This window comes from Solea solea, chromosome 3 (assembly GCF_958295425.1).
Source record: "Solea solea chromosome 3, fSolSol10.1, whole genome shotgun sequence".
Lineage (NCBI taxonomy): Eukaryota > Metazoa > Chordata > Actinopteri > Pleuronectiformes > Soleidae > Solea > Solea solea.
In genome coordinates, this window is record NC_081136.1 from 9,023,044 (window position 1) to 9,046,002 (window position 22,959).

General features: G+C 38.7%; 6 protein-coding genes across 7 annotated transcripts; all 6 read right to left on the minus strand.

The window, feature by feature from the left end:
• Positions 1–1,415: 1,415 nt before the first annotated feature.
• Positions 1,416–2,976, minus strand: LOC131456877 (uncharacterized). Its single transcript, XM_058625544.1, has 5 exons — positions 2,840–2,976; positions 2,013–2,729; positions 1,816–1,926; positions 1,693–1,736; positions 1,416–1,591 (listed from the first exon to the last, which is right to left on the minus strand). Exons 1-5 carry the CDS (start codon positions 2,895–2,897, stop codon positions 1,502–1,504), a joined length of 1,020 nt encoding a protein of 339 aa, XP_058481527.1. The 5' UTR covers positions 2,898–2,976; the 3' UTR covers positions 1,416–1,501.
• A 1,095-nt stretch (positions 2,977–4,071) lies between these two features.
• Positions 4,072–5,694, minus strand: LOC131456792 (uncharacterized). Its single transcript, XM_058625433.1, has 5 exons — positions 5,637–5,694; positions 4,808–5,524; positions 4,607–4,705; positions 4,475–4,518; positions 4,072–4,369 (listed from the first exon to the last, which is right to left on the minus strand). Exons 1-5 carry the CDS (start codon positions 5,692–5,694, stop codon positions 4,250–4,252), a joined length of 1,038 nt encoding a protein of 345 aa, XP_058481416.1. The 3' UTR covers positions 4,072–4,249.
• A 2,597-nt stretch (positions 5,695–8,291) lies between these two features.
• LOC131456791 (uncharacterized) lies at positions 8,292–11,666 on the minus strand. Its single transcript, XM_058625432.1, has 5 exons — positions 11,608–11,666; positions 8,962–9,669; positions 8,765–8,875; positions 8,642–8,685; positions 8,292–8,540 (listed from the first exon to the last, which is right to left on the minus strand). The coding sequence occupies exons 1-5, from the start codon at positions 11,663–11,665 to the stop codon at positions 8,451–8,453; spliced, it is 1,011 nt and encodes a 336-aa protein (XP_058481415.1). The 5' UTR covers position 11,666; the 3' UTR covers positions 8,292–8,450.
• A 2,146-nt stretch (positions 11,667–13,812) lies between these two features.
• Positions 13,813–15,516, minus strand: LOC131456955 (uncharacterized). Its single transcript, XM_058625676.1, has 5 exons — positions 15,439–15,516; positions 14,631–15,311; positions 14,412–14,525; positions 14,287–14,330; positions 13,813–14,174 (listed from the first exon to the last, which is right to left on the minus strand). The coding sequence occupies exons 1-5, from the start codon at positions 15,491–15,493 to the stop codon at positions 14,055–14,057; spliced, it is 1,014 nt and encodes a 337-aa protein (XP_058481659.1). The 5' UTR covers positions 15,494–15,516; the 3' UTR covers positions 13,813–14,054.
• Positions 15,517–16,435: 919 nt separating this feature from the next.
• On the minus strand, positions 16,436–19,377 carry LOC131456838 (uncharacterized). Of its 2 annotated transcripts, none has more exons than XM_058625493.1 (5): positions 19,285–19,377; positions 18,473–19,144; positions 18,053–18,178; positions 17,912–17,955; positions 16,436–17,833 (listed from the first exon to the last, which is right to left on the minus strand). In XM_058625493.1, the coding sequence occupies exons 1-5, from the start codon at positions 19,337–19,339 to the stop codon at positions 17,711–17,713; spliced, it is 1,020 nt and encodes a 339-aa protein (XP_058481476.1). In that variant the 5' UTR covers positions 19,340–19,377; the 3' UTR covers positions 16,436–17,710. The 2 variants fall into 2 exon arrangements, with proteins under 2 accessions (XP_058481476.1, XP_058481475.1); XM_058625492.1 differs by having other exon boundaries at positions 18,464–19,144.
• Positions 19,378–21,407: 2,030 nt separating this feature from the next.
• Positions 21,408–22,324, minus strand: LOC131455941 (uncharacterized). Its single transcript, XM_058623823.1, has 2 exons — positions 22,181–22,324; positions 21,408–22,072 (listed from the first exon to the last, which is right to left on the minus strand). Exons 1-2 carry the CDS (start codon positions 22,239–22,241, stop codon positions 21,408–21,410), a joined length of 726 nt encoding a protein of 241 aa, XP_058479806.1. The 5' UTR covers positions 22,242–22,324.
• Between the last annotated feature and the right edge of the window lie 635 nt (positions 22,325–22,959).

Genomic DNA, 22,959 nt, shown 5'->3' on the forward strand with positions numbered 1-22,959 from the left:
CGAACATCGTGGTGGACACCGGTGGTCAGGGAAGCTGTCCGACTGAAGAAGGAGTGTTTCCGGGATATGTTATCCCAGAGGACTCCTGAGGCAGTTGCAAGGTATCGACAGGCCCGAAGGGCCGCTAGCCTCTGCTGTGGCAGACGCAAAGCAGCGGGTATGGGAGAAGTTCAGAGAGGACATGGAGAAGGACTATCGGTCGGCACCAAGGTGTTTTCTGGAAAACCATTCGGGGCCTCAGGAGGGGAAAGCGGGGGACCATCCAAGCTGTGTACAGTAAGTATGGGACACTGTTGACCTCGACTGAGGAGGTAACCGGATGGTGGAAGGAACATTTTGAGGAACTCCTGAATCCGACATCTGCGCCCTCTGTGGTGGAGGCAGAGAGGGAAGCTGATGGGGGATCATCGTCAATCTCCCTGAGGGAGGTCACTGAGGTGGTTAAACAACTCTGCAGTGGCAAGGCCCCAGGGGTTGATGAGTTTGGAGCATAGCAGCAGATAATAGAAATATAAATCTGAAATAAATATTTTTCTTTGTCCCGGAACAAAGTTTTAACATCATTTGAGGTGAGAAATTAGTCATTTAGAATTCAAACATGTGGTTTGTGTATGAAGATATGACGTATTTATAGTTTGGCAGCGACGTTTGTCGGAGGTGATCAGCTCCGCCTCTGCGGTCGCTCGGTGCTCACTGTGCCCGGCACAGAGCAGCGTTACCTCGGCCTGTCCTGATGAAATGATCCACTGGCTCAGACGTCGCTGTCATTAGATGCTTGGTGTGATTTGTTGTTGTTATTTTGTTTTTAATGGAAACGTTTTGACCTGACAGTTTGAAAGTTTGTATATTATTAATGTTTTTTTTATTTTAACTTTGAATGTTAGATTTATATTAAAGTCGCACGGCCATTGTATCTGTATTTAAATATAATATGTAAATATTAGATATGTAGAGTAATATATATTTGTACACGTCATATATATATATACATATATACTACTCTACAATGCTGTAATATATCTACTTTCCACATTGTATTATTTGTATTGTATATTTTAATAGAAATAAATTGATAAATGAAGTTAAATATTTAAAATGTAAAAATAATAACAATATTATGCTATATATATTTATTAAAAGTATTTCATATGTTCATTTATCAACACCGTAGGTGGCGGTAATGAGGCTGCAGCACTTGGCGCCAGCCACCATTCAAACAGCAGAACAATACAGACATACTTGCAACTTGAGTATTGAGAAACAGCCAGAGTCTGTGAAAATCAGCCAGATATACACTTCATATACTGTCTATAGAAAAACTGTTTTATTGAGATTACAGCAAGGTAAGGCGTTAGAAACTGAGGTCACATCATACAATCATGTCATCATAGAATCATATGCAAAGCCATAAGTATTTCAGGGTAATCGTAGCCACAGACATAAAGCAACAATAATGTGAACATGCATGTTTAACAGCGATACAGTTACAAGGTGTCCAGCTCTACTGTGTTACACCAGAGTAAACACACACAGTCCAGGTGTCGTCCGCCTCTCTCACAAGTCTCCTCAGGGCGTCTTCATTCTGGTGAGTCTGGGTATGAGAAACAGGAAATCACAATGTCCACAAGTGTTAGTGCTGCAAAAAATACATTTAAATATGAACAATATGGCTCATTTTTAAAGGAGAAATACCTTTGCGTGTGTTTTGGAGGACTGTGAGAGCATGGCATGAGAATCTAAAAACAGAATGACTTTTTAAATGTCATTACGGTTTTATGGGAATGGATTACAAACAAATGTTAGAATTCAAAGTACCTGCACTGGAGCTGTTGTTTCTCTTGTTAATGATGCAGATTGAGAAAGCCAGTAAAACACTCAGGAGGGTGGAGACTGCTGAATATACGAGTAAACGATGATTGACCTCATCTGTGCAGAATCAAAGAGACACAACAAAGATTTTAATTTCAGCTCTGCCGCAACTATTTTACAACATTTGCAATAAAAGAACTTACCGTTAAAGTCCAGTTTGGTCCCGTTCCCAAACAGTATATGTCCACATGCGGCGACAGCACAGTAGTAGGTCCCAGCATGAGAGAGATTCACACTGTTCATTGGTAATTTGTAGACACAGGTGTGTGTTTGAGTGTTGGGTTTCCTCTCACACTGATCACTTCTGTCTCCTTTGGTGTAAATGGTTCCATGGTGAGGTTCTTGAGAGTTCTTGAGCCAGTAAACGCTGTGTTCTTCTCCAGCACATGCTCCTGTGTGAACTGTACAGTTGAGAGTGACAGAATCTCCTGGCTGAAGTCTTTGTGACTCTGACTGATGGACCAGAGGGTGAAGATTCCACCTTGAACCCTCCACACTCACAGTGATGACTTCTTGAAATTCAAACCAAACTGACCGAACGCTTACACAAAAGTAAGTCGTTGAGTCTGAAAGTTGAACATCAGAAATGTTTAAGTGATTCAAACCAGCATCAGTTTGAAGTGAGAAGCGTGGATTGTGTCTAAAATCATTATAAAAACTGTGTGTTCGGTCACTTGCACCTGACGTTTTTACGACACAGATAAGCTTTGGCTTCTGACCCAGTGTTTGCTTGTACCAGTATTGGTCATAATCATCTCTGGTGAATAAACATGACAAAGTCACGTTGTCACCAACATGAGCTGATATAAATCCAATGTCTTGATGAGCAGTTGTGGACAGAACAAGAGGGTTCATCTCAGCTGAAGAAAAAGACGAGAAAAGACAAACTCACATTTAATTTAATATATACATATATACAGTATATATTTTAAATTACATCATAAACTAGAAACAAAAAAGAAAATCTCACCCAGTTTCCCAAAGAGCAAATACGCCACTAAGAAGACAAAGTTTGGAGATGTCATCATGTTGAATTTGTCGTGTTGAATGACACGATACTCTTTCCACTCTGCAGATATAAGATCAAGGCATTGGCCGACAAGGCAACACTCGTCACATGTTCACTGCCTCCTATGGTTTGATGTTTCTTTTGTCTCTTAACATAAATCACATGGTGAAAGAAGCACTTTAAAATGATCTAAAATCACTGTAAAATAACAAGAGTGTACATTCAAGAAGAATTTTAGATTCAGAGCAAATCAAATTAGTCCTTTTCTCTAATCTGAAGCATGACTGTGAACCAATACATGCTGTTAACATTTTTTTTTTTTTAAATATTAACCCACACAACTCTTCACATAAATAAGATATTGTCTTAAGAATGTACTCTATTGCATTTACAACATTTAGGGTTAGTGGATGCACACACATCCTGTGCACAGCATCAGTGAATTTGAGCTATAGCTTTAAGTTCCTGTGGTAATTTTAGCTCTGAGGTTGTGGAAATGTTTCTCTTTTTAGCAACAGCAGTGTACACTGAAAACCTTTAGCTTCTGTAAATAAGAACCATGCAGACATATTTAAATTGACACTTACATCTTTGTTTGAATTGAATTTTAACCCTGTAGTTTAATTTTTCATTCTGCTGCAGAGAGCCACTTCCTCTGTGGTGCCACGTTGATGCAGATCTTTGATGCACCTTAGAAGAGGACTCTGCAATTATTCTGTGCCTGTACCACATTCTATTCTATTCTATTCTATTCTTTTAAGAAGAATAACTTGTCCTTATGCAGTGTCCTAACAGTTTGTGGCCTCTTCCTGTCCACAACTCCTGAGATGAATTTTTACTTTCTGTTGTCTGTACACCGACAACTCATCATGTGTCACGAGATTTCTGCATGGCAAACATTTCCAGACTCTAATTTGAGATAAGAGGTGCCTGTCTCCTCATTGATCACTTCCAAGTGTTTTATACTCACATCATGAGGTCGATTTTTACAACACAGATCTCTACATTTTAAAGATGCAAATTCTGTAGGTATAATGTATATCATTTAATCTGTATGCTTTATGTTAGAATAGTTGTAACTCTGTCCTGTCTAAAACCTACACTGCTGCCAGTCTTGGTCAGGACACTCTTGCAAAAGGGATTTTTAATCTCAGTGAGTTTTATTGCTGGTTAAAAACAAACAAAAGCAACAAAATGGACACATCTACAGTCATATCCAATGAAGTTCCTCCATGTACATGTTGCTAAAAACCACAGAAACAATAGCATGTAAATTACAGTGTAAATGACTAAGGTTCAGATATTCATTTGGGGAAAAAACTAAAACAAAACTTCACGTGTGATGTTTACAATAAACTAACAAAGACAGAGTTAATGTTGAACACTGGAGTACATGCATTCATTATTTGCATTGTCCATCTGTCTTCTTGATCTGTTAGGCAGGTGGACACTTAAAGCAGCATAGTGGACATTGTCTCCATCTCTGTTTCCCTGGAAACAACACACACACACACATCAGTACATTGTAATATGGCTCTGTTTGTGCTAATATAAGGTGGTATATGTAAGTTTGATGAGAGATTATAATGTATTTACCTCTTCATTTGATGTGGAGCGAGCTGATAATTGGGCACAAGACTCTGGTTGTGAAACACACACATGACGGTATTTAATTCAAAAGCCAAATTCAGTGAATAGAAGCTGGTCAACATCAGAAGAAGGGATTACCTGAACATTTGTCTCTCTTGTACAGTAAGAAAGCCAGTAAAATACTCAGGAGGGTGGTGAATGTCAAAGCTCCAGCCATGATATACATTGATGACTGGTCTGCAACTGGAGACACTATAGACATTTTGTCTCTGTCATGTTTTTGCCAAAGAATGAACTGTCACTACTCATCAGATGAGGTGGCATCTAGAAGTTTCTTACCGTTAAAGTCCAGTTTGGTCCCGTTCCCAAACAGTATATGTCCACATGCGGCGACAGCACAGTAGTAGGTCCCAGCATGAGAGAGATTCACACTGTTCATTGGTAATTTGTAGACACAGGTGTGTGTTTGAGTGTTGGGTTTCCTCTCACACTGATCACTTCTGTCTCCTTTGGTGTAAATGGTTCCATGGTGAGGTTCTTGAGAGTTCTTGAGCCAGTAAACGCTGTGTTCTTCTCCAGCACATGCTCCTGTGTCAACTGTACAGTTGAGAGTGACAGAATCTCCTGGCTGAAGTCTTTGTGACTCTGACTGATGGACCAGAGGGTGAAGATTCCACCTTGAACCCTCCACACTCACAGTGATGACTTCTATAAATTCAAGCCAACGTGAGTGACCGCTTACACAAAAGTAAGTCGCTGAGTCTGAAAGTTGAACATCAGAAATGTTTAGGTGATTCAAACCAGCATCAGTTTGAAGTGAGAAGCGTGGATTTTGTCTAAAATCATTATAAAAACTGTGCGTTTGTCCACTTGCACCTGACGTTTGTACGGCACAGATAAGCTGTGGCTTCTGACCCAGTGTTTGCTTGTACCAGTAAAGTTTAAAATCATCCACAGTGAATAAACATGACAAAGTCACGTTGTCACCAACATTAGCTGATATAAATCCAATGTCTTGATGAGCAGTTGTGGACAGAACAAGATGGTTCATCTCAGCTGAAGAAAAAGATGAGAAAAGACAAACTCACATTTAATTTAATATATAAATATATAAAGTATATATTTTACATTACATCATAAACCAGAAAACAAAAATAAAAGAACTCACCCAGTTTCCTAAAGAGCAAATACGCCACTAAGAAGACAAAGTTTGGAGATGTCATCATGTTGAATTTGTCGTGTTGAATGACACGATACTCTTTCCACTCTGCAGATATAAGATCAAGGCATTGGCCGACAAGGCAACACTCGTCACATGTTCACTGCCTCCTATGGTTTGATGTTTCTTTTGTCTCTTAACATAAATCACATGGTGAAAGAAGCACTTTAACATGATCTAAAATCACTGTAAAATAACAAGAGTGTACATTCAAGAAGAATTTTGAAATCAGAGCAAATCAGATTAGTCCTTTTCTCTAATCTGAAGCATGACTGTGAACCAATACATGCTCTTAAACATTTTTTTTTTTTAATTTTTTTTTTAAGAATATTAGTTTAAAAAACTCTTCAGATAAACAATATATTATCTTAGCAATTTATCAGCAGGCAAAGGCCGAGTCAGGAAACAGACAAAAAGGATCATACACTTGAACTCAAAGTTGTGAGAACTACTGAAATGTGAGTGAATATACTGAACGAGAGAGTGACAGAGACAGTTGCAAACAACAAGGAGGGGCTTATGTAATGACAGAGGCACAGGAAATAATACAATATAAATTTTTCTACAAAATATGTGGTTGTTGGCCAGTGAGCAGGTCAAATGGGAGTTTTTTTGATCAATGACACATTGAACAATATTAATATTGTGTTATTCACTTGCATTAATAAATAATGAATGATGAAACTTGATGTGATACATCCCGGCATTCCCCTTAAGGTCATGTTTTTTACATTCTTTCTTTCATGTTTCCTGTTTCCTGTTTTATTGTGAAATTTCCCTCAGCTCTCGTTTCAGATCACTTCACTTCCTGCACCTGTGTGTTTTCCCTCCAGTCTTGATTGTATGCCCCGCCCTCATTAGATTCACCTGTGTCTTGTTGTCTCCCTCCACCTCATGTGTATATAAGCTGTGTTCCCTTCACCTTCTGTGTCAACAGTTCAGCTTTTTGTTTTTGCAATTCATTGTGATTGGTTTTCCGTTTTTTTTATTTTTATTTTTTATTATTACATTACATTACATTACATTACATGTCATTTAGCAGACGCTTTTATCCAAAGCGACTTACAATAAGTGCATTTAAACATTTGGGTACAAATAAGAGCTAGAAGTAAGTAAGAGCTTCAAGTAAATCAAACTATGAAGTGCTAGTCATAAGTGCGATATATATATATATATATATATATATTTTTTTTTATTTTTTTTTTTGTCGTCGTTATCGTCTTAGTCGAGGTAGAGTCGGAAGAAATGTGTTTTTAGTCGGCGGCGGAAGATGTGGAGGCTTTCCGCTGTCCGGATGTCGATGGGGAGCTCGTTCCACCATTTGGGAGCGAGGACAGTGAACAGTCTGGAGTTCTGTAAATGCCTCTGCGATCCTCTCAGTGAGGGGGCAGCGAGCCGGTTTGCCAATGCAGAGCGAAGTGGGCGGGCTGGGGTGTAGGTTTTGATCATGTCCTGGATGTAGGCTGGACCGGATCCGTTTGTAGCATGGAACGCAAGCACTAGAGTCTTGAAGCGGATGCGAGCAGCTACAGGAAGCCAGTGAAGGGAGCGGAGGAGAGGTGTAGTGTGGGAGAATTTTGGTAAGTTGTAGACCAGTCGAGCTGCTGCATTCTGGATGAGTTGCAGGGGTCGTATGGCACACGCAGGGAGACCAGCCAGGTGGGAGTTGCAGTAATCCAAGCGTGAGATGACAAGAGCCTGGACCAGAACCTGTGCCGCCTTCTGGGTTAGAAGAGGCCGTATCCTTCTGATGTTGTACAACATGTATCTGCAAGATCGAGCTGTTGCAGCAATGTTGGTAGTGAGGGAGAGATGGTCATCAAGTGTCACACCCAGGTTCCTTGCGGTATGAGACGGAGTTACCACAGAGTTGTCGAGGGTGATGGTTAGGTCTGTGGTGGGAGAGCCCTTTCCTGGGAGAAAAAAAAACTCAGTCTTGTTGAGATTGAGTTTCAGGTGATGGTCAGACATCCACTGAGAGATGTCGGTCAGACAAGCTGAGATCCGTTCTGCTACATTTGTGTCGGAGCTGGGAAAAGAGAGGATGAGTTGGGTGTCGTCGGCGTAGCTGTGATAGGAAAAACCATGAGAGAGAATAACAGAACCAAGAGAGTTGGTGTATAGAGAGAAGAGGAGAGGGCCCTAGAGAGGCATTATTAACTACTTGTTTACTGCTTGTTTACTGACTTCTGCTTTTTCCTTGACCTTTTTGGATTTGTTTGCCTGAGCTGATTGATCTTTGTGTACCAAACCAGTGTTTTGAGATCAGTAAAGTCTTAACAGATGTGATGATGTGAAGTCAAGTAAACCTTAAATAAACAAACTGATGGGTTTTGTGTCAGCGCTGCTGGTTCCACATATGTGTGAATAAAGATGACTGCATGTTGCATGTGGTTGTGGCTTTTTACATGTAGTCTGGTTTTGTGCACAACAGAAGCTCGGGTTTGTGAGAAAGTGCCTTTTTTAGCGGGTTGTGTTCCCTCCACTGAGAAGTGCACTCTCAGATCAATGTTTGTGGTTGAAAACACAGAGTCTGTGAAAATCAGTCAGATATACACTTCATATATTGTCTTTAGAAAAACGGTTTTATTGAGATTACAGCAAGGTGAGGCGTTAGAAACTGAGGTCACATCATACAATCATGTCATCATAGAATCATATGCAAAGCTATAAGTATTTCAGGGTAATCGTAGCCACAGACATAAAGCAACAATAATGTGAACATGCATGTTTAACAGCGATACAGTAACAAGGTGTCCAGCTCTACTGTGTTACACCAGAGTAAACACACACAGTCCAGGTGTCGTCCGCCTCTCTCACAAGTCTCCTCAGGGCGTCTTCATTCTGGTGAGTCTGGGTATGAGAAACAGGAAATCACAATGTCCACAAGTGTTAGTGCTGCAAAAAATACATTTAAATATGAACAATATGGCTCATTTTTAAAGGAGAAATACCTTTGCGTGTGTTTTGGAGGACGGTGAGAGCATGGCATGAGAATCTAAAAACAGAATGACTTTTTAAATGTCATTACGGTTTTATGGGAATGGATTAAAAACAAATGTTAGAATTCAAAGTACCTGCACTAGAGCTGTTGTTTCTCTTGTTAATGATGCAGATTGAGAAAGCCAGTAAAACACTCAGGAGGGTGGAGACTGCTGAATATACGAGTAAACGATGATTGACCTCATCTGTGCAGAATCAAACAGAGACAACAAAGATTTTAATTTCAGCTCTGCCGCAACTATTTTACAACATTTGCAATAAAAGAACTTACCCTTAAAGTCCAGTTTGGTCCCGTTCCCAAACAGTATATGTCCACATGCGGCGACAGCACAGTAGTAGGTCCCAGCATGAGAGAGATTCACACTGTTCATTGGTAATTTGTAGACACAGGTGTGTGTTTGAGTGTTGGGTTTCCTCTCACACTGATCACTTCTGTCTCCTTTGGTGTAAATGGTTCCATGGTGAGGTTCTTGAGAGTTCTTGAGCCAGTAAACGCTGTGTTCTTCTCCAGCACATGCTCCTGTGTCAACTGTACAGTTGAGAGTGACAGAATCTCCTGGCTGAAGTCTTTGTGACTCTGACTGATGGACCAGAGGGTGAAGATTCCACCTTGAACCCTCCACACTCACAGTGATGACTTCTTGAAATTCAAACCAAACTGACCGAACGCTTACACAAAAGTAAGTCGCTGAGTCTGAAAGTTGAACATCAGAAATGTTTAAGTGATTCAAACCAGCATCAGTTTGAAGTGAGACGCGTGTATTTTGTCTAAACTCATTATAAAAAGTGTGCATTTTGCCAGTATTTTGCACAACACAGATAAGCTGTGGCTTCTGACCCAGTGTTTGCTTGTACCAGTGAAGTTTAAAATCATCCACAGTGAATAAACATGACAAAGTCACGTTGTCACCAACATTAGCTGATATAAATCCAATGTCTTGATGAGCAGTTGTGGACAGAACAAGATGGTTCGTCTCAGCTGAAGAAAAAGATGAGAAAAGACAAACTCACATTTAATTTAATGTTTCAAAAAAAAAACGGCCTCATAATCTAGAAACAGTTAATTTCAAACATGTTCAACATTTACAATTACAACACATTTCCAAGTCAATTTATAGGCTACTTTATCCCATCACCAAATATTTACATATTTACAGTATTTTATACAATGTTCTTAATGTTCTCAGTACAACACAGGAGCAGTCTGGAAGGAAATTATTTCTTGCTTTGAACATTATTTGCACTGTTTTTAAACTGAATCTGATCCAGAAATATTAGAGCTTGTATTTTTAAGAGGGGTTAATTTTTGTGTCAATATCCTGTGTTATTTATCTATCTGACGGCCCTTTTCTGCGCTATATATATATGTGTATATATATATATATATATATATATATATATATATATATATATATAAATGTATATATATATATATATATATATATATATATATATAAATATATATATCGGTTGAATATTTTTTTTGTATGTTTTTCCCCACACCTCTACACAGTAACTCAAAAATTCAAGTCATGAAAAATATAATTTATATAGCGCTTTCTGATTTAGAAAATGCCTTGTTTTCCCCAGGACGGCAATGCTCCGTGCCAACTTCTCCCAAACATCTTTAATGTGTGTGTGTTGTTTTATGTGAAATTTAATTTACTCTTTCAAAATGTACATTATCAATGCATAATTTTACTCTTATATTTCTCTTTTGCTTCCCAAACAACATTAAATTAGCTTTGCTTAAATTTACGGACAATTTATTTATGTCAAATCACTTTTTTAAGTGTATTTATTCCCTCTGTGACCACCTCCAAAAGCTGCTGCAATTCCACACCGGAACAGAAAAAAATGAAAAGTTTTGGGTCCTAAAACTGACCCTTGAGGTACCCCACATGTTATTTTCATGAATTCAGATTTATATTGATTTATTTGTACAAATCGTTCCGTTAATTATGTTGCTCTTTAACCAGTCCAAAACAATACCTCGGAAACCATATTGCTATATGTCCATTTTCCTCATCAATCCTATCATGATTTACAATGTTAAATGCTTATCGAAAAACCTCTTTGTTTGTTCTTAAAGCCTTTGACAAAATCATAAATTTCCTTTTCTTCCACTGCTCTTAAAAACATGGAGATTTTCTCTAAAACAACGTAATCTGCAGCGTCTCTTTCCGTCCTATCAACATTTCTTGCCTCTCCCAGTTTTGTTCCAACACTTACAAAAAATGCACTAAATTAAATATTTTATATTTATTTAGCTTCAATCGTTCTTTTTTATTTTCATAAATTCAATATATAAGGTATTCCTTTTTGCAGGCATTTTGTAGTCCTTTAGTCCTCCATGGTCTTTCTGTATCATTTTGTTTTCTGTGATATTTTATGACTGGACATGTTTTAAATATCTTGTATCTTGTAAATATCATGTTTCATATGCTTTGTTAACTTCATTTTCTTCATATATGATATTACAATTTTGCTTTAATAGTTCAGCTTCCTCTCTGTTCTATTTTTTTTATACACAATGTCACTCTGATCTCTGTTATATTACATTTATAAGATACAAAAAATGTTATATGTTCACTAATATCACAGATTAATAAGACCCTTTTTATATTATTCTCTATCACGTTTGTAAATATATTATCTACTGTGATCTTATTCTTGTCTTGTTATCAGGGGAAATCAACACATGATGTACATGGAATCAATAAATTCATAAGTCTGCACAAATAATCATCACTTTCTGTTTTAAATTAGTAAATAATCACTCCAAATTTTAAATCTTGGATCCTCACTTCATTAAATAAGTCATCCTTCTCACTCGTTTGTATGTTAAGCTTTGGTGAATATCCAGTGCCGCACCACCACATAAAAAAAAAACAAACACAAAAAATAAACAACTCACCCATTTTCCCCAAGAGCAAATACGCCACTAAGAAAGCAAAGTTTGGAGATGTCATCATGTTGAATTTGTCGTGTTGAGTGACACAATACTCTTTCCTCTCTGCAGAGAGGAAAGATGAAGGCATTGGCCAACAAGACAACCCTGGTCACATGTTCACTTCCCTCTATGGTTTGATGTTTTTTTTTGTCTCTCAACAGGAATCACATGGTGAAGGAAGCTGTTCAAAATCATATAAAATCACTGAAAAATAACAAGTCTGTATGTTGGAGAAGAATGTGGGATTGAGAACAAATCAGATTAGTCCTTTTCTCTAATCTGAAGCATGACCGTGAACCAGTACATGCTGTTAAAAATAAGTCAATAATATTTTATTTTAGCAATTTACTCTTTATGTCCTTAGAGTTTGTGGATGCACACACATCCATACACAGCTCGACGTGACACATCACCAATGAATTTGCGGTATGGCTTTAAGTTGCTGTGGTAAATTTAGAGCTGAGGTTGTGGCATTTGTCCACACTGAAAATGATTGTGGTGTAAAGGTGAATTGGTAAAGGTGGTGTATTTTTACCCATGAATTACAAATGAACAATATTCCACATGACAGATTGTTATGTCTCGTCAAACATGTTAATGTTAATCATGTTTAGTGTTTCATGTTTTGTCCTGTCTTGATTCGTTCATGTTGGTCCTTTATGTTTAGGTAAAGTCACTCATGTCCAGACTTGTCATGCACTTCCTGTTTTATTTTGTGCTCTCCTTTCTCCTCTGTTTTCAGATCCTGACTTCCACCCTTTGTGTGATTTTCCCTCCGTTGAGATTGCTAACCCCGCCCCTCATTGGTTTCACCTGTGTTCCTGTACCTCATGTGTAAATAGTCCTCGTCTCCCTTGGCTTGTGTCAGTTTGTTTTTTATCTGTGTTCAGTCCTGTCATCCAAGAACCACGTCATCAAGTATAAGTTAAGATTTTAGATTTTGATCTTCCATTTGAGCGTTTTTTGTTGTACTTTTGCAATAGATATTGATCCATGTGAGCGTTTCTTGTTGTACTTTTGCTATAGATATTGATCCATGTGAGCGTTTCTTGTTGTACTTTTGCTATAGATATTGATCATTTGAGCGTTTTTTGTTGTACTTTTGCTATAGATATTGATCCATGTGAGCGTTTCTTGTTGTACTTTTGCTATAGATATTGATCCATGTGAGCGTTTCTTGTCGTACTTTTGCTACAGATATTGATCCATGTGAGCGTTTCTTGTTGTACTTTTGCTATAGATATTGATCCATGTGAGCGTTTCTTGTCGTACTTTTGCTATAGATATTGATCCATGTGAGCGTTTCTTGTCGTACTTTTGCTATAGATATTGATCCATGTGAGCGTTTCTTGTTGTACTTTTGCTATAGATATTGATCCATGTGAGCGTTTCTTGTTGTACTTTTGCTATAGATATTGATCCATGTGAGCGTTTCTTGTTGTACTTTTGCTATAGATATTGATCTATGTGAGCGTTTGTTGTACTTTTGCTATAGATATTGATCTATGTGAGTGTTTTTGTTGTACTGTTGCTGTAGATATTGATCTATGTGAGCGTTTTTTGTTGTACTTTTGCTATAGATATTGATCCATGTGAGCGTTTCTTGTTGTACTTTTGCTATAGATATTGATCCATGTGAGCGTTTCTTGTTGTACTTTTGCTATAGATATTGATCCATGTGAGCGTTTCCTGTTGTACTTTTGCTATAGATATTGGTCTATGTGAGCGTTTTTTGTTGTACTTTTGCTATAGATATTGATCCATGTGAGCGTTTCTTGTTGTACTTTTGCTATAGATATTGATCTATGTGAGCGTTTGTTGTACTTTTGCTATAGATATTGATCTATGTGAGTGTTTTTTGTTGTACTGTTGCTGTAGATATTGATCTATGTGAGCGTTTTTTGTTGTACTTTTGCTGTAGATATTGATCTATGTGAGCGTTTTTTGTTGTACTTTTGCTATAGATATTGATCTATGTGAGCGTTTTTTGTTGTACTTTTGCTGTAGATTTTGTATAGACCTACAGTCAATTTAGAGTGTCCAATTTGAATTCAGATATGTTTTTTTCACAGTTAAATGGTGTAAGGGGGAAAAAGGACACTCCACATTTTGTATATATTTTATATTTTATCCTGATTTACAGTTAAGACCACAGGACACAATGGAACTTTTATTACCCTTTGAGTTAAATTAACACAAACCACATTTCTCATGTTTATTACATCCACTCCACATGCACCAATTTCAAACAGCCGTATTCATATAGTTTGCTCTTGTTTTGTATAGTCAGTTTATTCAACATAATAATCTGAACATCAAATCTTTCAAAATGCCCATTAGAAGAGATTATTTATAGCAAAGTAAAGTAATAAGACTTTAAATGACACAAAAAAGAGACAGAGCTGAAGTCTTCACTGCTTCACACTTGCGAAGACACATCCGTCTTCTGTTTCATTCCTTTTTCTTTTGGGTCCGTTTGATTTTTTCGCTCTTACAGAAGAATAATGGAGGTTTTCTTCACTTTTGTAACTCTGGCAAACAAATGAATAATAAAAAAAAGGAACATGTAAATGAAAAATAATTAACAGAAGTTGATGTAAGGATATTGAGAGGATTTATTATGTTAACAAAACTGCTAAATACCTCTGCGTTGACTGGGGGAGAAGCTGAAAATCTTGCAGGAGTTTCTGAAAAACAGTGGGATGATGTGTTTCTGTAAGGGTAATATTCACTAATTGCTAACTACATGTACAGACAGTCATATTTACCTGCATATTTGCAGCTCTTTCGTTGATGTAACATGTACAACAAGAAGGCCAGTAAAATGCTCATGGTGATGGTTAATGCCAAGGTGCTACTCAAGAAATACACCAAGACACGAGCTACAAACAAAGATTCAGATATTTTGACGGATGCTACAGAAGAGCTTTTAGTTTTAAATTTGACTTTAATTATAATTAAACAAGCTTTTTGTGTACGTTACTTACTGTCAGGTTTGGTCCTGTCTCCAAAGACGGTGCGTCCACATGTAGCGACAGCACAGTAGTAGATCCCAGCATGAGAGAGATTTAAGTTCTCCATCGACAGGCTGTAGACACAGGAGTGAGTTGGAGCATCGCACTGATCACTGTTGTTTCCATGGGTGTAAATGATTCCTTGGTGAGATTCTTGAGAGTCCTTGAACCAATAAACACAGTGTTCTCCATCACACATCCCTGTCTGAACTGTACAGCTGAGGGTCACAGATCCTCCTGGCTGGATCTCCTCAGACGATGACTGTTGGACCAGAGCTCTGATGTTCAACCCTGAACCCTCCACACTCACAGTGTGGGCTTCTCTAAATTCAAATACAAAGCGATAAGCGAATACACAGATGTAAATAGCTGAGTCTGAAACATGTAAATCTGACACCTTCAAGAGAGTTTTGCCATTTTCATGATCCAGTGTAAAACGAGAATTGTCCTTGCATTCATCAGAAAAAGTGTTTGTTTTATTAGCTGGGAAGAAGGTCACGATGAGCCTTGGTTTGTGTCCAAAAGTTTGCTTATACCAGAGAATCTTTTGTACCTCCTTGTCATAGAAACACTGCAAAGTTATACTTTCACCAACATGAGCTGAAACAAAATGTCTCTGTTGACGACCAGATGAAGACAGATTGGTCATCCCAACTAAAGTGACAGAGGAGACAAAGCACAAGCACAAGTCATGTTAGTAAGTACGCGCCCCTGTTAGATAATATTAGAAACAATGACTCTTTGAGGGATTACACAACAAGAGGCACAAAAAGCTACTCACCCATTTTGCACAAGAACAACCATGTGAGGCAGATCAGAATCTTTGTAGGTGTCATCGTGACCGAATATCTCTTCTGAGTGGAAAGAGTCTTGAGTTTTTTTTGGCTTCACAGACATGACTTGTGTTTGATTGGCCAACGTGAAGTGACACTGTCCTGTAGTAGAAACGTGGTCACATGCTCACAGTTTTGTTTTGGAGGAGGTTTTACAGAATGAAAGACCCGTGGAGAACTGCCCTTCATCTTAACATGAAATATTTAAAATCACTAAAGAAAAGTCTCACTGCTACATATTAACAAATTAGTTTGGGAATTCCTAATTAATTTATTTTACAATGCCATCATTTAATGTACTGTGTAAAGCTGAATACTACCCACAAGAATTTAGTAAGTCAAATTTATGGAAGTCAATTTGAATTTGAACTCTTATTGCCATTGCAGAAACTGAGCCTTTGCAACTGTTTTATACAACACTTTGGTAAGTTATGTGTCTTTTACATTAGTATTACTTGTCCAGGCTGGAAATTTAGAGCTGTGAGATGCAGACACAGGCAGATTAGCATAGACTCAACGTAAATAACTACAATTTAAGGTGAGGAAATGTTTTAAAGTTAGGTTGAGGTTAGGATGAGGGTAAGGTTAGGGTCAGGGTCACGATTAGACCAGTAGTAATTGTGGTTAAGGTTAGAGTAAGTCTCCAGGAAATGAATGTAAGTCAATGCAATGTCCCCTCAAATCATGAATGTCCAACATGTGTGCGTGTGTGTGTGTGTCGCGTATAAAACGAAGTCACCGCAGTTTCACTCAGCCGTACAGTGATGACTCCGCCCACGTTAATTACTTTTTTATAGTGGAGATACAACCTAATCGTGCCGTGCCGAGGCAAGTAGAGCCGGTGGAAATACGCCATTAGTCAGGCAGCTGTTCAATGGCGAGTTTGAAAGAAAGGACTATTCTTCAAACCAGTGTTTCCCGATCCTGATCCCCAGAGACCCCTGCCCTGCATGTTTCCCTGCTCCAACACACCGGATTCAGCTCGTTACAGAGCTCCGCAAACGCAAAAATAAATGGGAATAAGTGTATTTCATTAAATGTGTGTCAAACAAAAATGAGGAATCATGACTTTTTTATCCAGCATATCTTCATTTTTTTTTTATCTGAACACATGAGCAGAAACATTTTCGTGGTTTGTGGATACTTTATTCATTGCATTTTGATCTGATATAAAACCAGTGGGACCCACTGGTTTTATACATGGGGACAAGCGTTCAAATAAACCTTCAAACCAAAGAACAATTCAGACATGTTTACCTTGACACTGCCGACCACTGCATGGTAGCTCTGTTATATTGTCCATGTGTTGCCTTCAAATGCTTTCACATCTCTGTTTGAATTGAATTTTTACATTCTAGTTTTAGCTCTCATTCTGCTGCCAAGAGCCACTTCCTGTGTGGTGCAACTTTGACACAGATCTTAGCTGCACCGCAATTTTGTTTAACTTTACGACTATTCTATTTCTTATGTAGGATAGCTTGTCCTAATGCAGTGTCCTAAGCTGTGTGTGGGGCCACATTGACTTTCAAAATTTGACAGATGGGCTGGGCGTTGGTAATGTAGGATTTCAAAAAATTAGTAACAGAGCATCATTAAATGGGATGAGACATGCTTTAAGCAGCCACCGCTTCCCCCTCCCACTTTTATTATCGGCGTAGAACAAGAACAACGGAAGTCCGCCGACCACAGCATTATGTTATTTCAGACAGATAAGAGAACAATCCTGTCGCCTGGGCTCCGCATAATCAAATCATTGTATCACTGTGCCTTATGCGCCACCTGGTATTACACCAGGCATTACAGGTCAAGGTCAAATGAATGCAGTCATAATTATGATACGATTTGATTTGGGCAATTTTGTACCGATCCGGACGGATTAAAAAGACCAATGGGCCGGATATGGACCGTGGGCCATAGTTTCTCCACCCCGCTTCATAATCATGTATATTTGAGAGGTCAGAAGCCACTTAAGGTTCATTACACCTGAGAGTCATGACAATAAAAAGGCAATAAGAACATAATATTGAAATATCATTAAAATATTTGGTATCATTATGACCATTATTATACTTTCGAAAGCTCGTTCGACAATTCCGTTGGAAAGCAGGTGCCTTCGTCCTATCAAGGTACAATAACATTTACAATTAAAAAAAAAAATACTCAATACACAATACATAATAAAAATGTCAGCCTGAGATAAACAGTGAAGGATTTGCAGCTCTACTGCTTTACACTGAAGTACACACATTGACTCCAGGTGTTATTCTTCTGTCTTCTTCCACTGTTGAGCTTTTTTTCCGTCTGAGTTACAGTGTCATGGAAACGATCTTCATTTTGGTAGCACTGCGGATGAGGGCGAGTACATTACAACATGATCAAGACGGAATTAAAACACACAAAAACAGAACGTGTATAAATTACCTCCGCACTGCTGGAGAAGGGACCTGTAAATCTTGCAGCAGACCCTGAAAGACGAAGGAAGGCGACTCTTTGTCAGGTCATCATTTTTCAGTTATGCACGCATACGCACTCACACACACACACCTAGACAACACTAATTACCTTCACAAATGCAGCTTCTTTTCCTTTTGATTCCCCACATACAAAAAGCCAGTAAAACACTCAGGATGTTGCACAATGCAACAGCTCCGCTCAAGAAATGCACAGAGACAACAGAGTTCACCTGATCTGTAAATACAGAGAACATGAGCAAGCCTTCAACTCTGTCCATAACACGGTTAAAGGGAGAATAATGTTCTCCTACATCTAAATGAATCGTAAAAAGTCACATAACAGTCCAATAACAACATGTTTTCTACATTGTATTGTTGAAATGCGTCCTCCCTTATGTCCCACATATAATTCTTAGCACTATTATCAAGATATTACTTGGTGACTGCTATAGAAATAAGATGGTATTGCCAGGATTAGACTATCTCAATACTTTGACCTTGTTACACAGGGAAGTCTTACCAGACAAACCTTTAAAGTCCAAATTGCTCCCGTTTCCAAACTCTACGTGTCCACATGAGGCGACAGCACAGTAGTGGGTGCCCGTATGAGACCGATTCAGACTCTTCATTGGCAGTTTGTAGACACAGGTGTGTGTTTGTGTGCGGAGGTTCCGCTCACACCGATCACTGTTGTTTTCACAAGTGTAAATGAGTCCTAGGTGAGCTTCTTCAGAGTTGAACCAGTAAACGCTGTGTTGTCCATCGCTGGGTCCTTTGTGAACTGGACAGCTGAGAGTCACAGGCGACTGACGGACCAGAGCTTGGGCTTTCAACCCTGAACCGTCCACATTCACAATGATGCCGTCCGCAAACTGTATTGTTGCCGTGAAGCTGCTTGCGCAGTAGTAAGTTGCTGAATCTGATACACGTACATCTGCGATCGTCATATGAAATTTCGTATTGCCAGTTTCCACTGTGAAACGTGGACTCTTCTCAAATTCATTATGCAAAATTTTATTTCCCTGGTATTTGTAGTAGGTGCACATGAGCCTCGGCTCCTGTCCCGGGGACTGTTTATACCAGTAAAACCTTGTTATCAATGAGTGGTGAAGGACACACTCCACAGTTATAGTTTCACCAACACGAGTTGATATCAAATGTCTCTCCTGATGCATAGATGGAGACATATTGGTCATTCCAGCTAAGAAAGAGACAAATGGAAATAATGTAACGATTGTTCGTACCACACTGAAACATCAACTCGTCTTCACCAATATATGATCTTTATGCGATAGGAATCAGGACAATAACGTTGCGAGAAGACACAAAAACACAACTCACCAATTTCCCCCAAAATCAGGTAGAGGACAAGGAGTGCAGGTTTTGTCATCTTCATGTTTCTATGGTTGAGTGCAGAGCCGAGCCTTCACACTATCCCCATTTCAGAGGCTACGCTGCGTTTGATTGGCTTCTCAGAAATTGGCCTAAATTCAGTAGGAAACAAGTTGACATTGACAACGTGTGAGCTAGTTTCTTCCTTTGACAGGAAGTCTATGAAAAACAGTGTGGCTCATCACTTTTAGCAACAATCGTAATATATAGCTTTGAAAAAGTACACATATGAATTTATTTCACTGCTGCTGAGGCACCATTTGGAAATGATGTCAAATTATATAGCGACAGAGTGGACTTCACCATTTCACTTTTCTCCTAATTCTCCTGGTTTATGAATAGAAAGGCTCTCGGCAGCTTTGAGAGACGGTTTTTTAAAGGAAACTCATTGTGACTTGATGTCACTGTGCACCTCATTTCTTCTTTTCAGCACAAAGAGCATTTCGTTTTTTATCTACCAGGTTCTAATATTATAGAGAACATATCTACTGAGATTTAATCTGGACATTTGGTGTGAACCATTAACCCTTTAACACCCAAGCCTCAAATGTCCTTCTGGACTTTTTTGGTTATTTTAACCATAAAAGAACCAGAAAATGTCCTGTGAGTTAGTGCTTTTGCCCATTCAACTCCCTAAAATGTTGATAATGTTGAATTTGTTGTAGTCTTTTTCCTGGAAATTGCATGGTGTTGTGAGTCTTCGGGTTGCAGTCTTTCATATGGTTTAAAGTCTGTCACATTGTTGTACATGAATAAAAATGTAACAGAGATAGAATAAAAATCCTACACTGCCTGAAATAATTGTTTTTTTCTCTGTTACTGGCTTTTGTACATAGGACACAGATGCAGGACTCAACACAGGAGAGTAAAAGCAAAAATAGTCTCTTTAATGGTCGGTGCACAGGTAGACAAACCCAACTGTGGCGTTATCCAGTATTCAAAGGGCTAAAAGCACAAACTCAAAACCCAGGCAATAGTCAAAAAACAGGCAAAGAGGAATTGCAGACACAAGGACCACATGCAATTTTGTCTGTTTAATCCCTAAACTTGATATGATATGGGAAAACGTTAAGTATGGAGAGAAGACCATGTCTAAAGAATGGCTGAATCTTGGTAAACATCATTTATAAATTAAAAAACGAGGGACGGTGTGATTTTATTGTTGAAAATTGTTTTCAAATTCAAACCCTTTCGACCAAACTGTGTTCTAAATGTTTAAGACATCAAGACTAGAAAAGCGCTATATAAATATAATACAATTGTCTTTACACCTGATGTGGAACTTTTCACGTTTTGAGGAAATGAGAGTGGAAAGAAGCATTTCCTGTTGTTGTAAAGTTAAGTTAATGCACAGTGAGTAACCCATGTTTAGTTTGAGGCACAAAATGGCAACTGGTCATGATTACAGTTTTGGTCCTCCACGCAACACCATCCTCTGGTAATAATACACACTGGTGATCGAGTTGATCGTGACACACAAGTTCCCTCCTCGCCACCTTAAAGTAACATTTTAAAAACTTTATTCAAAAAGGAAATATATATATATATATATACACCACTTTTACTACTTTAGGCTGGAGTACACACAATCCACCGAGGACTCCTTCAGCCGTCGTGTTCTGTTGGACGGGTTAACATTTACAGCCACATAATGGAAGTCTTCTGCATCTTGGTTACCCTAGAAACAATAAGTGCACAAGTGGATGAGAGTGTCACTCTGTGATGGTTGTTTTAATAGTGATCATTTGGATCAGTGAGATAAATGTAAATATCACCTCTGGATTTGATGTGGAGTGAGTCGGTGAGTCTTTTTGATGCGAAACAGAAAAATCTCTTTTAATTGACAGTTATTATTTAGTGATTTATGTGTGTTTCTATGTAGCGCTCACCTGAACAGCTCTTGATCATCTTGTATAGTGCGAAAGCCAGTAAAACAGTCAGGATGGTGGAGGCTGCCAGAGCTCCACTCAAGACACAAACCTGGATAAACCTCTGTGTAGCTGCAGAAAGCCAGAGTTTTATTTCAGTTATTTGAAATGTGATCAGAAAATAAGACAGATTCTTCCATGATGTTACTCACATTTACTGTCCAGTTTGGTCCCATTTCCGTACAGTATATGTCCACATGACAAAACAGCACAGTAGTCGGCCCCAGACGTATTCAGTGACAAGTTGTGCACACAGGTGTGTGTTTGTGTGCCACGTGTCCTTTCACGTTGGTCACACATGTCTCCTTTGGTGTGAATTAATCCTGTGTGAGTTTCATTGGAGCTCATGAGCCAGTAAACACTGTGTCCTTCACCACAGCTCTCATTGTGAAGCGTACAGCTGAGATCCTCATGATGGACCAGAGCCTGGAGGTTCAACCCTGAGCCCTGCACAATGACTGTAATGCCTTCTGCAAAGGTCAGTGCATGCGTGTGGGAGGATGCACACAAGTATGTGGCTGAGTCTGAAATGTGCAAATCTGAAATTGACAGCCGGCATGTACCGTCTTCATACTTCACTGTAAAGCGCGTGTTGTTAAATTCATCAGAAAAAGAGCTCTGTCTCCGCAACACATGGATGGTTGAGATGAGCCTTGGCATCTGTCCCGGGCTTTGCTTGTACCAGAAGATCCATGCTGAATCACCTCCTTGATGAAAGCACGGCAGAGTCACGTCCTCTCCAACTGTAGCTGATATCAAGTGTTTCTCTTGATGCACATATCTGGATGTCAGATCTTCACTCTTCTGAGCTGCAGTGAAATGACAGCCAAAGCAAATATACAATTATTTGAATCTGATGATAGAAAAACAAAAGAGGATTTTTGCACTAACCAAAAACACTGAACTACATAACTCACCCATGTTCCCCAGCTGGGACAGCCATGTAAGATAGAGGAAAACCTTAAGAGATGTCTCCATGTCTAATTCTTGTCTGGACTTAAAAAGGATCTTCTTCTTTCCACTCTTCAGAAAAAAAAAGGGTTGTACGTTGCACAGTTGACTTTGATTGGCCAGCCTGCAGTAAGTCTGCACGGTAAGTCCTACTGTAAGAAACAAATCACGTGTTCACTGCAAGTTCACTGTCTTCATCTTTGTGCCACACTTTAAAAAAATGATGGCGAAATAAGTCAGAGCTGTACTGGGCTTTGATTTATAATAACCTCAGAGAAAAGTAAATAATACAATAATGCCTGGCTTGTATACATCTAGGTATTAATCTGTGTAAGAAAATTAATCAAATCAATCATTAATCATTGCACTTTCAAGTTCTTTACCATGGAAAAAAAGGGCAAACTGTAACATTTCTCTCTTTTTACGTCATTGTTGTTTGTATTTATATGCTGTATTGTTTGTTTGTTCATTTGCTGGTGTCCCCTGTTCCCTCTTTCTCTTGTTCTCTCCCTTTCCTCTTATTTTATTTTTATTTTAACATACTTGCTCTCCTCTCCTTCCTTTCTGTTCTCCACCTCTCCTCTTATCCTTTCACCCCAACCGGCCGAGGCAGATGCCGCACGTCTTTGAGTCCAGTTCTGTCAGAGGTTTCTTCTTCCTCAGTTTGCAATCTGTTATATTATTTGACTGGGCTTGATTAGACTAATAAGCACTTTGTAGCACTTTTCTTCAGAAAAGTGTTATG